The sequence below is a fragment of the Branchiostoma floridae genome, chromosome 18 (assembly GCF_000003815.2).
Source record: "Branchiostoma floridae strain S238N-H82 chromosome 18, Bfl_VNyyK, whole genome shotgun sequence".
Lineage (NCBI taxonomy): Eukaryota > Metazoa > Chordata > Leptocardii > Amphioxiformes > Branchiostomatidae > Branchiostoma > Branchiostoma floridae.
The window spans coordinates 12381313-12398443 of record NC_049996.1 but is presented as its reverse complement, the minus strand read 5'-3'; the positions used below and the strand labels follow the sequence as shown (position 1 = coordinate 12398443).

The window sequence follows — 17131 nt, the reverse complement described above, 5'->3', positions numbered from 1 at the left end:
TTTCTAAAATAAAGTTTGATTGTATTAAAACTACATTGTATCCAAGCATTGGTAAAGAAACTAATTGTCTTGTCTGGTGAATAGAGGTTAAATTTAAAAGTTTTACAGTTCATTCAGAAATTTGATTATTGCTGGGATCACACTGTTCGGTCTATATGCCAATCGATAGTTCGACCGCTGTAGTACCGTCGTGGATTACTAGTCGTTGCTTCTGTACCAAGGTCTTGGAATCTGCCCCATCGCTCAAACAATTTAACTTCAACGTAAATCTAGCTCTTAGTAACTGAAAAAAATACAATAACAGAACTTTTTCACATAAATAGCACTAAAACAACATATAATGTTCACTCCCTACAAATCAAATCACAAATCCCCCCCCCCCCCCAATTATTCTAAGACAACAAAATCTGAAAGGAGGAAAGCTGTTTTATATAGTCTTGCTGAACTAATCTACAATGTATATTGAACTAGGTGAGTTACGTAGGGCTCTCTAGTAGTGAGGCCTACCGCGCATGCGCCAATGACGGGCCTGTCTGTTAAAACAGTGTACAGTCCAAGATTTCTTGCACATTTTTGTTTCAGGACAACTGTATATACACGCTTGTCTGACTTTCTGAACTAGCTGATATTCCTGTTTCTTCAACTGGCTACTGCTTCCTGGGCTCAATAAAAGAAGGGAGGTAAGTAAATTTTTCTTGGAACTGGGAAAAACAAGTAAGACTAACTAGCTCAGAGCAGGCCTTTCTAATTACTCGCACAATTCTGGATTAAAAATAGCCCCGGCTTAACTGGGAGGGCGGGCATCACAAGACAGTAGAGGTACCGAAGGGCTCCCATTGGTATGGTGTATTGGTATATAATTGAGCGGGAGCCATCGTAGATTGGCCGGACTCTCTTCGGGGCAGAAGGGGCTCTCCGCCGCCCGTCTTAACTTTGGCACCCGGTGGTAGTTTCACGCGAGCGGTAGCGGTTAATTTACCATTAGGCTATTTTTTCAAGTTGATAAACATCTTGGATTCTGGCTGAAGTAAGGGATGGATCAAGGTATTGGGGAAGTGTGAACGGAGCATTGTGAGGATTAAGGGAAAACGAGGACAATTCGCACGCGTATTTAAGGGCGCGGTCACATAGGTCGTGCGATCGTCGTATGACTTTGATGCCATAGGATTTTCAAGGAGGCCTTGACAGAACCAACCATCGACATGGATCCAAAACCAACCGCTGACACGGATCCAAAACAGCATTTCGTTTACCAAGACAGTTGAACTCTGCAGGAGACGTACATTTTTGTCCTCCAAAATGCCCGAAAATAGCGATGGTACGACAATCGCACGACCCATGTGACCGCGCCCTAAGCTGACAGAAAGAATAACAGGCTACAGAAACATTAAATCCACAATTGAAATTAACAAAAGCGCACACTATGTTCATTTCTGGCCGACTAGTATCGCAAAACTGATCGTTACCGTTTTACTCGACGAAAGGGTGTATCTCACTAAAGCTGCGACTATTGACCAAGCGCTCAACGAAATTCATTGGTAGAAATCTAATCTTTTTACGCTTTGTGTTTTTTTCTCTTTCTAGTCATACTTGTACGTTTTAAATAATATCCCAACTACAAAATCAAGGGAAACACAAATCAAATTTAGAACGAAGCGACCCACCATCCTACTGTAGCTCATGCCCAATGAGATACCCGCTAAATGCTGGGGTCAGCATTTCCCAACCAGAGCCCGGCCGGGCTGTTTGCGGAAAGGAAAAAGTAAGATGTGTCTAAATGCACATGTATATGCATTGTGCTTTTCAAAAGTTTTTGGTACGAGTTGTGTTTTTGTTCTCTTTTGAATCATAATACTTTTGGTTCCCCAAAACTGCCCGACTGGGCCCCGGAATTTGAAATGGGACCCTTGCATAAGTTGCGTTGCGTTTTGTGTTATTACTGGGTTCGTGGGAACTGTTTGAATGTTGACACACCAGTAAGCCGTAGTGGTATCAGACTACGCAGATGCTTTTAGATGGAATTTACGTAACGTTGTATTTACGTATCTGAAACACAGGTGAGTAACATCTCATTGCTATGTCCGCACAGCCTTCCGTTTTTCTTAATACGCACTACATTTTGCAAACAACTCTAACGGTTCCTCCTTAAACTTTCAAATGGAACAGGCCTAGGATTTCCGTTAGAACCTGGGTGGTTTATTTTAGATACGTATACGCTTGTTAGAGTACAAACTCTTTACTTTGAAGTTGTTGTTGTCCTTGTTTGGTCGGTGACGTACCAAGTGGGACACAGTTCAAAACTACACTGATCTTCGGTTATATTGACTACGGCAAATCAAAACATATAATAAGTAGGAAAATACAAAAGGCACATAGAAAAATACATCCCTGTGCATGTGAATTAGTAGCCTGTTAAATGACTAATTGTGCCAACTCTGAACTCTGCTTCCTGTCATTCCCACAACGCTGGCCTTTTAATTTGCTCTTTATTTCCTACCACTGGCCAGGCCATATATAACATGTATATAACTGTGACTACAAAAACACAGACACTCCACAAAAAATACTTCCGTACACGGAGGGGATGACATGTCCTGTTTGTTGTTGTGATCTATTTTGAATCGAGCTGAAGTTTCGGGCACCTGGCCATCACACTACCAAACCTCTATGTTACGAAGACATTGGTATAGACTGGTTAATACTTTATTTTTTCTTTTGTCACAACCAGAGATGAATTTGCTACGCATGTTCCTCCTTGCATGGGCCTATGTTTCCATGGCAACCGCGGAAATGTGCACTGATGACGTATGCGAGTTTACTCTAGTGGTTCGGCAGGCAAGGACCATGACATACACCGGAAGTGACGGCAAGGTCAACGGGGTGAGTCCTAACCTACAGAACCGGCTCCGTATGAACCGATTCAGGGTTTAGTCTGCGCATGCCCAGTATGATGCCTTGCGGGTAATACCCCTCAATGCTCCTGAAACGATAAACAAACGTGTCTAAATATGTATTAAGCATAGTCTAGACAATAACTATTTAAAAGTTAAGGACATTCACCTTTCACCTCACGCATGCACAGTTCCAACCGTGAAAATGTCTATTTCTGCTTTTTTGCTTGTAATGCGTTTTTGTCCCACGATTGCCATGATAAAACAGTTACAAGTGTAGCTAGTGGGCTTGAAGCTTGAAGAAGATTTCGACAAATAGAAATGTCTCTACGGGTAGAAATTTTGAGGAATGGGAGTCTGCAAGTTGAAGGTCATGATGGGTGGGCTAGAAGACAAGGACAGACCCATAGTTACTTTTACATTAGAAACCATTAATTCGTTTTTGTTATTACCACTCCAGATTGAGATTCTGAAAAACGGAAGTCTGCAAGACAAATACTCACTTTCTCAGGGCGACATGGACGGACCCATAGTTCCTGTGGAAGAGACCATCACAGCTGATGGAGTGCAGCGAAACGTAATCCTCGTCAACGACCAGTTCCCCGGTCCAACACTGGAGGTCATGGAAGGAGCGCAGGTAAAACATGATTAATATATTCCTATCTCTTTCCCGACAATTTCACGAACTCTGTGACCCAATTTTCTGACCACCACAAACTTGTATAGAGCAATTCTAATGTGCTCTAGCCATCTTTATTCACTCACGATTAGGTAGTTTTAACCGTCGTCAACAAGCTGTACAGAGAAGCCACCTCACTCCACTTCCATGGCATGTACATGCGCGGTGTGCCATATATGGACGGGGTGCCTTACGTCACACAATGTCCCATCCTACCCATGCACAGCTTCACCTACAGGTTTAAGGTAGGTCTCGATAAAAAACGCCAGTATCACATCAAGAGAAGTTGCGTGTGTCTTTAGATGTAGGGCTATCATTAGACTTGTGAATGTCGTAGTGAGTATTAACGTTTATTGTACATTAAGGGCGATTTTGTGATTCTGTTTTACAATAGGCGGAGCCTGCTGGGACCCACTGGTACCACAGTCATACTGGCTCACAGAAAGAGGATGGTCTGTATGGCGCATTCATAGTGCACAAGAACGGGTAAGTACTATCATAACGATCTGTGTCATGAACCAAAAGAGTGATGACATTCGGGGATGTTGAAGTTTCCCAACGAGTTAACCTGAGACTACAAATCTACAAGCTTTTGCTTGTTCTACAGCATACCGACGACTCCGTCCCTACCGATGTTCCTGCAAGATTGGTGGCACGATGACTTCAATACTATTGACGTGGACAGCGCGTTTATGGAGCACAGGGGTCCCGGGCGCTTCTATGTAAGTTTTTCGTACAACAATGTAGAAGACATTAACTGGATAAGAATGATGTAGATTTTAAAAAGCCCTAATACTAAGTATGCGTGATATGTTTCAAATGAGAAACTGAGTTTTGTAATCAGGGACGTAAGGATTGCAAGTCTTTGACAATCGCCCTGTATTCTTGCTCTATGGTTATATAAAGGCCCCTCCCCACCAGCGCTTGTACTTAGTATGATATATTAGCAATTTGATCTGATTCAATCGTAGATCCCCTGGCAAAATCGCGGCTTCAGCTTTGACGGTACCGAACTGACGGCTCTCAACTTCAAATCGGCCCTCATCAACGGCCGTGGTCGGTACAACAACAACTCCGCGCCGCTAACAAGGTTTGAAATATCATCGGGAGAAACCTTACGGTTCCGCCTCATCAACGCAGGCGCAGAGTACACCTTCCGCGTGTCCATCGACGCGCACAGCATGACGGTCGTGGCAAATGACGGACATGACGTCGAGCCGGTCCAGGTTCAGTCCATCCTCGTCTTTCCAGGAGAGTCTTACGACTTTGAAGTAGTCGGCGATCCGTCTAATAGTGGTACCTACTGGATCCGTGCCCAGACGCTGTGGGCGGGAAAAGGGCCCGATGTCGAGCCAGAGGACCGACTACAAGAAGTGAGAGCCATCCTGGCATACGACAACGACCCTACCGATGAAGACCCGAACTCAGCCATGCAAACCTGTACCGAAAACAGCCCGTGTCGAGTTCTGAACTGCCCTTTCCCGGCGTTCCCTGCAGGCAGTAATACGGAATGTATCTACGTCTCAGACCTGAACAGCACCGAGGATTACTCAATGCCGGACGAGTCAGAAAATGAGGAATACTTCTTCAACTTTGGATACCAGATTGGCTCCTCAGTAAACGGTCGAAAATTTGCCACCCCGAAACAGCCACTGATTTTCAAAGCACCGTATGACATTACCCCCTGCGAAGCCACCTGTGAGACGGACGGGTGTACGTGTACCTACACGGCAGAGATTCCACTCGGGAAGACCATCAGGTTTGTGTTGATGAACCTCGGATTCGGAAGTGGAGGGCATCACGTCATTCATCTCCATGGTTACGACTTCAGGGTTCTGGCCATGGGATTTCCAGAGTACAACGAAACAACGGGTCAGTTTTTACTAATTTACACCAACATTCGATGGTAGTCAGCAATAGAATAACTTTTAGGTCCATACAGTCATATGCTTGTCATATTTTTTTGAACAGGAACACCATTTTTAAACTTCCAACACATCCGGACAAAGAATCAGTTCAACACCCAATGATGTTGAGTGACCAAGAAAACCAGAAACCATGACAAACTTATCTGACTAATGAATAGCGTTCGCCATATGTTCATCAGGACAGAAACAATATTCAGCTTTGCATATATGACAATATGTTTGCATACATCTGTGTACATGTATGTACAACACTGTATAAACTATTTTAAGATTGTGATCGCATTGTTAACAGCGACACCTAGCTACAGTTTGGAATAGAAGCATGCAGTCAGTATTGACCCGAGGAGGGTGAGCAGCGCTCAGCGAAACGTCGGTTGATTTTGTAAATATTTTGACTGTGAGTAAAGAGGCTTGTTATCCAGTAGGATAAAAAGTTTGAACCAGCACAATTGTTTTGGTCTGATGAAGATAGCAATGGTCTATTGATTCATCTTGATGTGTAGGTCGTTGGATCTCTGAGAACGCTGACATTAACTGTGGGAACGACAACAAATGCGGCATGCCTTCATCATGGAACGTGGCAAGGCCGAACTTGAACTACAACAGACCTCCCACCAGGGACACAGTCGTCATTCCCTCTCGTGGATACACCGTGATAGAGTTCAGGTTCGTAGGTACTCTTCATCTACTACTGTCTCTGAGACGCCTCGGGCATCACTCTCTATACATCTATCGGTGTAGTGTAAAAAGAGACCCCCGGGAATTGCTCAGGTACTAGGTAGATATTAAAGTTGTTCAGTTTTATCAGGCTCTGCCTTTAAGATGATAGGCTTATATCTCACGAAAGTGGACACAAATTATTGATAATATCGACTGCCACAGGAGCAACAACCCAGGCTTCTGGCTCTTCCACTGTCACCAAACAACTCACATGAACGAGGGGATGTCCATGATCATCGCGGAGGCCCTGGACAAGCTGCCCGCCCTGCCGTACGGCTTCCCGACCTGTGGAGACTTTACTGGGACCGAGAAACCGCCGGGGGGAGGCAGCGGTGAAGCAACAACAGATGCCTCAAAAGGACAGTCGTCGGTGGTAAGTAGACAGTGGTTATTCTTTCAGTTTTGCATTTAATGACTTGTCCACTTGTCTTTCTTCAGAAACGTTCTGCCACCACCTTCATCAAAAACTTCTTCCTTTTACATCAAACTCTCTAATCTCACTGATCTATAACTCCAGTTTCTTGATTGTCTCTATTTAAATGCATTCTTTGCTGTCCGTGTCTTTTGCCAGACTATGGTGGATTTGGACAACACTAAATTGATCAGAAATGATGAACGCATTGATGATCTTCATATCTATTCTTCATATCTATTTCTTCAGATGCATTATAGCAAAATATGCTCTTGTGTCTTTGCCAGACTCTGGTGGAATTGGAGCAAATCCAGCTGATCATCATCATCGTCGTGTCGGCAGCCCTGTCCGCTACCATAGCCGTTTTGGCAGTCGTCGTCTACAATGGACGTGTAAATAAGAGCAAGAAGGAGAAGCTAGAAACGCCACCGGCAGCTCCAAAAAGTCTGGAAGATACAGTAATAATGGAAGACTAGTGGGATTTGCCATTGCAATTGCAGGAAGATGCTGTCGAAGACGCTGTTTGAGCAAAGGAAGGGGGAGGGGGGCACAGAAGACACAATCGAAATGCCTCCGTACTTTTTCTCAAGTTGATAAGTATCATAACATTCAAAAACTAAATGTTGTAGTATTTCCTGCAAAACGACCTTTCTGAGTTATAGTACGGCTTTTTGTACTCTTTGTCTCTCTTAAGTAAAAAAGTATTGTTGTAACGTTTTATTCTATCGCGTTGATGTGATTCGTTCATCTATAGTTTAACTCAACTGATATCAAGTAAGTTTAATATAAGTGTATATTGGCGATGTCATCTATCCAAGACTAGTTCTTAGCAAATTTATATTAATTAGATCTTACTTACGTCATCTTCGCCAGGTAGGTCCTAGGGTCTACCATCTTTTGATAAGGAGATCATTTTGCTATTATTTGTTGGAATGTTCACAAGTTTTACATTTTCAAAGGTATCTTATCATAACGTTACTATGAACTAAATTTAAGTGTAAACATTGATACAGCTAGCGGCTTTAATGTAGTTAAGATATTTAGTAACGTTAAGGTGGTATCTCACTGCACTTGCGTCACGCTTGCGTCACTGCGGGGTTTGAAAGATACTCAACGAATTTCAGAGTTAAAGAACGAATTTTCTTATTTTTATGCGTATTTTGTCGTCTTCTAAGTCATACTTTTACCCATTACGAAATATATAAATTATATCAAATCGGAGAACGTGAATAACAAACAGTGACGCATTGAACGAACCCCGCAGTTACCCAAGCTTGACGCAAGTGCAGTGAGATGCCGCCTTTGCATTGTATTTCAGTTGTCTATCATTTAATTGAGTAAGAAGACTGCGGATAACCATATTTCAGAATTCATACGTCATAAATGGACACTTTTTTTGCGTTGGGACGTTCCCGAAACACATTGTACCTGAATAGATAGACGGCTGATTGAGAGAGCAAACTGAGTGTGTAGAGATTGACAAGATAGTAAATAATATGGTTATTGCCCAGATAGGAAAATATTGGTAATTTGTATGCATTATGAGAAATAGTATTACGTTTTTACAATACGATAAATATTACACGACTTCAAACAACCCCTCTGTAATTAGAAAGGATTAGAAGTCTGCTATCACATCTGAGTCACATTTTCATGTTTTGAATTAAAAAAAAGTAATTACGAATTTCATGTGAATCTTTGTTCCCGGGGCCTCTGTTTCGTAGGTACGCATGAGAACCTTCTTTGTAATCCTGTAGCCAGGCATACACACTAGCCTGTTCCAAAGTGCCACCATCGCCCCTCCCACCTGACCTCACATGGCATCCAAACATGTCATCACTAGAGATGCTTATTGCGCATGCCCTGATGACGTCACTGTCAATAACAAACCAGACCCTTGTCCGCGATCTTTGGTCAAGATTCAGAACAGCTGGCTTTAACATTGTCTAAACTTGACTTTCTGACTCGACTGTAAGGTATGTTTTTCAACTAGTCACGGTTCGAGTAAAACACCGCAGGTGAGTGGCTAGTACTTTTATTTTGGACTTGGAAACATAATAGGTCAATGCAGTACACGGTGCGTGTATCTTCTCTTTTTCTGTTGTAAAGATCTGGGGTTAAGGGAAGGTTCAGGATCTTCGTAGGTTAGACGGGGGAGGGGTGTAGGTGAAAACAACAACGCCTTTGCGAGGAAAAAGTAGATGAAATGGGGGAAATTTTAGAAAGATTTCGCACAAACTTTTTGAAATAACGAAAACACACTGATATCACATCACGCCACCCTCATGGTCGCTTCTGGTTAATATCACAACTGACAGCAAAAAAGTGGGTGTTGTTTGTTTGTGTCAACAGCGTATTCGCATGGCTTCGATTCACTGAATGCATTGTAGACATAACCCGTTGCGACCACAGACTATGTAAATGCTTTTAGCACCTATCGTGACGAGGACGTCTTTTTACCGTAGTTACAGTGAATGAAATGGGTCATTTCTTTCCTCTTCGCTGGCAAAGTAAGCAAGTGCACCATAATGAATCATGATGCAAACGTTCACAACTTTCTTTATGTCAATCTCGTGGTAACCTGGTATACCCAAACCTATATATAACTACCGCGAGTGTCTTTGTCCTTTCAAGAGACTTCACAGCTGTAACAGGTTAGGATACAAGGCTAATGTTGTGGGTGAAGGTCAGAGCTACGTATGATACATCATCATCCCTTACTCAAGTGTCTAACTACTCTATCCACGTAGATTCAAGTTTCTTTTTATACTCACTACCTTACCCTGTAATATCGAATGATTCCTCCTCGCACTTTCAGAATAAAACTGACCATTGCTTCAGTACTTGAGATATTATCTTACAGTTTGGAATTTCAGTTGAAGACCAGGTTTGGATATACTAGCACGAAGATATGGTAGAATTGCCTCTACATTTTAACTTTACAGGATAGCGGTGTAGACATAGCAGTTAATCCTTTTCATTTTCTTATGACACGATCAGTGATGATTCTGTTTAGGGCATTGATCCTTATATGGATCTACATTTCCATGGTTACGGCGGAAATCTGCACTGATGACCTATGCGAGTTCACCTTGGTGGTTCGACGGGCAAGGACCATGACGCACACCGGAAGTGACGGCAAGGTCAACGGGGTGAGTCCATGCCTACACGATTTAAACTGCACATGCGCAGTGCGATGCATTGTTGATGATATGTCAAAATTTTACTTTTTTGTGATATAAACAAACGTACATGGACATGTATTCTGTATGGCTTGGACTATCTAAAACTTTCGTCCTTTCACCTTTGACCTTACGCTTTCGCAGTAAACCGGCATTTTGTACTAATTATGCGGTTTTGTCCAACTGTTGCAATGATAAAACAGACGCAAGTGCTAGTAGGCTTGAAGACGATTTCAATAAAACGAATCTCTTTACAGGTAGAGATCTTGAGGAATGGAAGTCTGCAAGTTAAAGTTCACGTTGGGTGGGCTGAAGACAAGGACGGGCCCATAGTTCCCGTGGAAGAGACCATCACAGCTGATGGAGTGCAGCGAAACGTAATCCTCGTCAACGACCAGTTCCCCGGTCCCACACTGGAGGTCATGGAAGGAGCGCAGGTAAATGCTGACCATAAGGATCATGAATTATACAAGACAAACATTTGCAGGGAAATAATAGTTTCCCTGTTACCTTTTGCAAATCTACGTACATGCAGTACCCCCTAGCAAAGATAGCTGTACTGCAGAGTGTATTTCTCAAAGAAACTGACAATTCACATATATGAGATTTGATACCAACCTTCTCTTTCACATTCTGAACAAAAAAAACCCGATCCGACATTATAGGTGGTCCTGAAGGTCATCAACCACTTCTACAGGGAAGTGACGTCACTCCATGTCCATGGCCTGTACATGCGCGGTGTGAATTATATGGACGGTGTGCCTTACGTGACAGAATGCCCCGTCCTACCCGGGAAGAACTTTTCTTATAGATTTAAGGTGCGTATGTTGAATTACAAAGCATGACATCTAACTATCCATTATCATGGGAGCTCATCTGTGTTGGTAATAATGATCAATAATCATAGTACAATGCTAAACTTTCTTCCAACACGAAGGTGTACACGGATCAAATTTTCAACGACTACTGTCGCCTTCTTCAGGATGTGTAAATGATCATGACCAACCACGTCAGATAGTTAAACTCGCGAGAGTTAAGATCACGTATTGATAAGTTCACGTGCCTGTAATTCCCGTGAGTTTACGTTCTGAAATGGTTCAGATTCCGTATCTGGTATGCTAAGCAGTGATAGAATGGGTAACAGGCTCCTTCGGATCCCATCTACAGGCAGAACCCGCCGGGACTCATTGGTATCACAGTCACGTCATATCGCAACGGGAGGACGGCATGTTCGGGGCTTTTATCGTCCACAGAAACAGGTGAGTGGGAAATACTATCAGACAGACGCATTCCTTCCGTATATATTACCATCCAAATGCCATCAAATATGCATTGTAGGAGCTCTTAACATCTTTGAACAAGTCAGTTCACGATTTGAACTGCGCATGAACTAGGTCAAAGGTGAAGGTTCACGTCTTGCTTATACATCTCCCTGATGCCGTTTAACTTTGACATATAAGTATTATAACCCATAGTGCATCATATATACTGCGCAGTGTGATGTGTGAACGAGCTTATTGTCATCTGTAATGCAGACCGAGTACCCCGGCGTTACCGTTGTTTGTACAAGATTGGTGGCACGAGGAATTCCTGAGTTTTGACGTAGACAGCTGGTACATGCGGAATCCGGGCCCAGGACGATTATTCGTGAGTACCCAATGTTCGCACACATGTCTTTTTTTATGCTTTTGGACAGACAAGAACAATGTGGTTGTCATATGACCTATTTCAACCGTTCAACAGTACTAGACTGTCATACAAAAGGTACTCATTTCCACCTGAGTGAAGTGAGGGATGTCGTGTCAAGTACCTTTCCCAAGCATGGCATGATTCGAACCCAGACCCTGTAGGCACGCCACACAACCCCTCAAACAGATGTCTGGTGAGTTCAAGTGGTATTTACACAGTAGCAATTTGTAGCTTATTATAACAAATTATATATGTTAGATGCAAGATGTAGACAATTTAAGAAGCAGGTTTTGATGCATATTCGCCGTTATGTTCAGCATCATAGAGTTGCTATGTCCGATGATTTTGGTGAGTCGAGAAGGCCACATTCCCACTACGTGCTGATTTAAACGTAATAATTTTATCGGGTTGTCCGGTCGGTCTATCTTTTTATGTGTCATTTTCGTCGGCAGGGAACTATGTTCAGCCGTGGCTTCAGCTTCGATGGCATCGAGCTAACAGCTGTCCACTTTACGTCAGCGCTCATCAACGGACGTGGCCGTTATAACGGAAACAACGCGCCCTTAACCAAGTTCACCATCTCATCCGGAGAGACATTACGTTTCCGTCTGATACATCCAGGTGCAGAGTTCACCTTCCGCGTGTCCATCGACGCGCACAGCATGACGGTCGTGGCAAATGACGGACATGACGTCGAGCCGGTCCAGGTTCAGTCCATCCTCGTCTTTCCAGGAGAGTCTTACGACTTTGAGGTGCTTGGCAATCAGGCGAACGACATCTACTGGATTCGTGCGGAAACTTTGTGGTCGGGAAGAGGTCCTAGCTTTGAGTCAAAAAATCATACCCAAGAGGTTAGAGCCATACTAGCTTACGAAGATGCTTCTTCCGACGAAGACCCGACGACAAACAAGCCGACATGTTCCGAAGATAACCCGTGTCGAGTGCTGAACTGTCCCTTCCCATCATTCCCTAAGGGCAGCCATACGGAATGCATCTACATGTCCGACGTCAACAGCATAACAGAATATTCACCACCAAAGGATTCAGACACCGTCGAGTACTTCTTTACCTTTGGATATATCGTCGGTTCGTCGATCAACGCCCGAATGTTTGTGGAGCCGTATAAGCCGCTAGTTTTCGGAGAGCCTTATGACGTAGTTACTTGCGACCAATCATGTGAGACAAACGGATGTCAGTGCACGTACGTGATGGACATCCCGGCCAATAAGATCGTCCGGTTTGTGATGATCAATATGGGCAAAGCCGACGAGTCACACCATGTAGTTCACCTTCATGGACACGACTTTAGAGTCCTGGCTATGGGGTTCCCGTTTAATAACGAAACAACCGGTCAGTAACTTTAAATTTATGCATTGTGCATGCATGTATTTAGTCTGCTATTCGAAAGCCTTACCAGTTTCCAATGGCCGTTTGAAAAAAAACCTATATTGAGTATCACCGTCTGGCATGTACCTCTCTATTCTTCAGGTTAAAATTAGGTGTGGTACTGTTGTACTGAATGCTTCCCCGAAGTGCCGGCAATGCTGTTAAGTATCAACGTAATAAATGTGCATTTGAAAAAGGCCCACTCGAACACAGTTCAAACTGATAGAAAGTACTTGTGAACAAAGGCATACACATGACAACATCTCTTCACAGGTCATTGGCTTTCTGCAAACTCTGACATTGACTGTGGGAACGACAAGTGCAGCAATGCCACATGGAGGAACCGACCGGCCATGAACTTCAACCGGCCCCCTGTCAGGGACACAGTTGTAGTGCCGGCTAACGGGTACACCGTTATTGAGTTCAGGTAAGTGGGCGGGGCATGTTACTGTCAATCATGTTACGTCATTGCTTTAGGTGGCCCGATTGTATTCAGATATATATATTTTTTTTCAATTTTGACTATGCTTAGAACTTTCCTTAAGATTTATCTATCTAGCAACATACTGTATAAACTTGATATAGGCCGTCGAGTAATGGCTTTGTTTTCGGTGTGTTTGTCTGTCTGTTTGCTTGTGTATCTGTAGTTCTTTCAATGAAGTAGAGTGGCTGGTTCAGGAAGTTAGGCCAAAGGTCCTAGAACGGCCCCAGAATAGTTCATCTCGTTTCCTGCCTTCAGTAATCTGCCATAGACATGTCTGCTGCCTTATGAGAGTCAGTCGGAAAATGCTTTCACAGTTCTAGAATCAGCAAGAAATTCACTGAATGAACATGACGTTCAGAAAAACTATAAATATACGCCAAGTGAGTATGAAACCTTAAGCTTCGACCTCTTGTTAACTTTGTTACAGGAGTAACAACCCGGGCCACTGGTTTTTCCATTGCCACCAGACTACCCACATGAATGAAGGGATGGCCATGATCATACGCGAAGCTCCAGAGAACCACCCTCCCCTTCCTCTGGGATTTCCCACCTGTGGAGACACGATACAGGATCCCCAGCCTCTCCCTACCAATGTAAGGCACAACATCGTCTCATGGATGGCTTTCTTCCTCAGTATTTGTTTGTTCTGTTCGGTAGACCATTTCAAGCACAATTATACCCATAAGACGTTCTCCTGTACACTTGGTACTTTCCTACTGTTTTTGGTTTTCACAGTACTTGTGGGCATGACATTGTAAGCCTCTGCTAACAGCACAATGGCCAATGCATGGTCAACACTGTGACAAAAGACCACGACCACATCAACTAAAGAAAGCAACACCAAATAGATATAAAGAAAGTAATGGTGAGAATAATGCTTTTCCGTGATAGACGTTCCTCGCATCTGTAAAATGTTATTGTCTTCCCCCCACATATCTGCGAGAGGATAGTGTTTATTTGGCGATTGTTCTTTTTCAGGAGACAACCAGTTCCTCGATCCAGCTGAGCATTCCGGTTTTTATCATCATACTGTTATCGGTAGTTATCGGGACTACCTTGGTCATCTTCGCTGTGACCAAGCTTTGCAGATCAAGGAGCCAGAAAGGGGAAGCTACAGAAGACCAAGGTTACCCGAATGAAGATACTCCTTTGTAGCCAGGTAGACAAAAGGCAAACAGGAGAACGAAGATCACATACCTCCGCGAAATATCTATTTTTTTGTGAATTTCTATGTAAACAGAAAGACACTAAAAAAGACGCGGCAAATGTCTCAAATCCTGATAGCCTATACAAATATGATACAACTATGTCCATTTCATATGGCATATGCCCCTGTACTGTGCTCCTACCTACTTCAAAGAAATAAAAGAAGTATGGACGTCGTCATGTTCTTAATGTGCAAATCGTCTATCAGCACACCTTCACAGTTACTAAAGTTGATATTACTGTCAACTATTTTAGTCGTCTACTCAGAGTTGACTTCGTTATTTCTAACGGGCCTGGAGCCTTAAGGCCCTTGAAAAATGAGAAAATATTTGATGTGGTCCCGTGGTAGAAAACATTTAGCCCTTTTCGTTGGGAACATAAGACCGTATGATGATACATGAGCATGGTCATACAGTAGTTTCCCAAACGACATCATGGTGATTAACACCATCATTGGCTTGGGCTTCTTTTTCTATGTCCTCAACTAGCTCAGCAAGCCTTTCTTCAAGCTGAGCAGCAGTCGGTCTGTGGTCAGGAGCATCATACCAACACTGACACATCAGTCTGTACAGGTCAATGGAACACTGTTCAGGCTTCTCCATGCGCTTTCCTTGTCGAAGCAGGTTGACCATCTGACAACAGTTTGGTCGGAAAGGCCCAGGGTAGCGCGGCTCTTCTCCTAGACTGGCAATCTCCCACAACATGACACCAAACGACCACACGTCACTCTGACAGGAGTAAATTCCATCTCGGATAGACTCCAGTGCCATCCACTTTAGCGGTAGTAACTCGTCTCGCCCGCAGTGAGTGGTGTGCTCGTACGCAGTGTTGGTGTAGACGTCTCGGGCCAAACCGAAGTCTGCCAGCTTCGCGACCATTCCGTCTGTGATGACCACATTCCGAGCGGCCACATCACGATGGACAATAGTGACTCTTTCTAACTCCTGTAGAGCCTTAGATACACCGACGGCAAAACCAAGTAAAGTGGCCCAGTTCACTGCATTGATGTCGTCTCGTAGTCTTTTCAGGTACATCTGAAGGTCTCCGTGAGGGGCGAATTCTAGTATTATCCTCTTCGGGTCAGACAGGGTAACAACGCCGTATAGCTGAATGATATTTGGGTGCATAACTTTTTCATCTTCCTTAATGTGTAAGGATCTGTCGTAAAGGTAGATGAGAATGTCCATCTCACGATTGAAATCCGCTTGGACATATCCTGAATTGTCTTTGGTGTTCACAGTTTTGACAGCTACTCTTACCGGTAGTTCTCCAGGTAGGTGTAGGGTTCCTTCTACAACATGGCCGAATGTGCCAACCCCGACCAGGTTACCCAGGGTCAGGTACTGCGGGTCTCGTTCCCATGGCACTAACGTGTCTGCCATGTTCAGTTGCTGATTGACATCAACTAGCTGTAGTTCATCGTGAACTGGTTGTTGTCGTTGTTCCTTGATAACTTTTCTTCTTCTAATAACTACAAAGGCAACTATTGCAACAGGAAGGATGAAAACAAGTATAGTTAAATACTGTAAGGTGTCATGTGTCCTATGAAATGGACTACTTTGCTTCCCGTCGCAGTATTCTCCTGTCAGGTCCGGCGGACATATGCAAGTACCATTGAAAGGGTTGCACACCACGCCGTTTTCACATCGACATTGTTGTTTGCAGTTTGTTCCAAATGTTCCTGAAGGGCAGGACATGTTACAGGTAGGGCCTGTCCAACCGGCCTCACATACACACCCCGCCCAACGGTCACAACCAACGTTATGTAGACAGTCGCACGGCCTGTCACAACGCTCCCCGTGAAGACCGGGAGGACATTCCATCACATCTAATACGTAATTTCTCTCCAGTGTCTGTCCATCAGATGTGGTGGCTTCACACGTGTACACACCGTTGATCTCTGGTAGAATCGGACTGATTGAAAAGTTACGAGAAGTTTGGATCAAAACTTTGGAACTGTTGTTGCGAGATGACCGAAACCACCACGACATGGACGAGACATTGACATGGACCGGGCGACATTGTAGGGAAACATTCCCAGTTATATACATGTTTCTTTCGGACCGGACGTCAATAGCGACAGCTGGGGTCGGTATGTCGCATGCCACACCCTTCCAACCAGGAGCACACAGACAGGCCCCGTTGAAGCCATGACACCGGGCGTCGTTCGTACATGTGCAGTTTTTGTCACAGTAGGCGCCGTATTTTCCATGTGGGCAGCCAGCAAGTTTGACAGCACCTTGAGCTGTAAAATTTGATTCTCCGTAAGGACTTGGGGCCATTACGTTAGTCCGTGTCACTTTAAACGTCACTGGCGTACCCGTTTTAAGTACGCCGATGCTAACGAGAATAAAGTACCTGTACGCCTCATCAACGATCCACGCCGGATCGATGCGTTCAGCAGCAATGAGATCAATGTACTCCATAAAGATTAGTTTATCCCCTGCAACTGTGGAAATTTTGTCAACTACAAACAGCGACATCTTGTTTTGTCCTTCCTCTGAGTACTGCGTCAGATTTCTGTAGTAAGCCTTCCACAAATGATGCATAAAGC

The 17131-nt window shown here is 43.9% G+C and overlaps 3 protein-coding genes across 4 annotated transcripts; 2 read left to right on the top strand and 1 right to left on the bottom strand.

The window, feature by feature from the left end:
* Positions 1-524: 524 nt before the first annotated feature.
* Positions 525-8314, top strand: LOC118405829 (L-ascorbate oxidase-like). The gene is made up of 10 exons (XM_035805627.1): positions 525-680; positions 2729-2880; positions 3352-3528; positions 3663-3815; positions 3965-4056; positions 4178-4292; positions 4542-5442; positions 6002-6164; positions 6381-6591; positions 6918-8314. Exons 2-10 carry the CDS (start codon positions 2731-2733, stop codon positions 7104-7106), a joined length of 2151 nt encoding a protein of 716 aa, XP_035661520.1. The 5' UTR covers positions 525-680; positions 2729-2730; the 3' UTR covers positions 7107-8314.
* A 114-nt stretch (positions 8315-8428) lies between these two features.
* On the top strand, positions 8429-14766 carry LOC118405830 (laccase-like). Of its 2 annotated transcripts, none has more exons than XM_035805628.1 (10): positions 8429-8606; positions 9631-9782; positions 10070-10249; positions 10478-10630; positions 10980-11071; positions 11348-11459; positions 11954-12851; positions 13161-13314; positions 13799-13964; positions 14350-14766. In XM_035805628.1, the coding sequence occupies exons 2-10, from the start codon at positions 9633-9635 to the stop codon at positions 14524-14526; spliced, it is 2082 nt and encodes a 693-aa protein (XP_035661521.1). In that variant the 5' UTR covers positions 8429-8606; positions 9631-9632; the 3' UTR covers positions 14527-14766. The 2 variants fall into 2 exon arrangements, with proteins under 2 accessions (XP_035661521.1, XP_035661522.1); XM_035805629.1 differs by having other exon boundaries at positions 8429-8648.
* A 218-nt stretch (positions 14767-14984) lies between these two features.
* On the bottom strand, positions 14985-15959 carry LOC118405419 (proto-oncogene tyrosine-protein kinase receptor Ret-like). Its single transcript, XM_035804918.1, has one exon. It carries the CDS (start codon positions 15957-15959, stop codon positions 14985-14987), a length of 975 nt encoding a protein of 324 aa, XP_035660811.1.
* Between the last annotated feature and the right edge of the window lie 1172 nt (positions 15960-17131).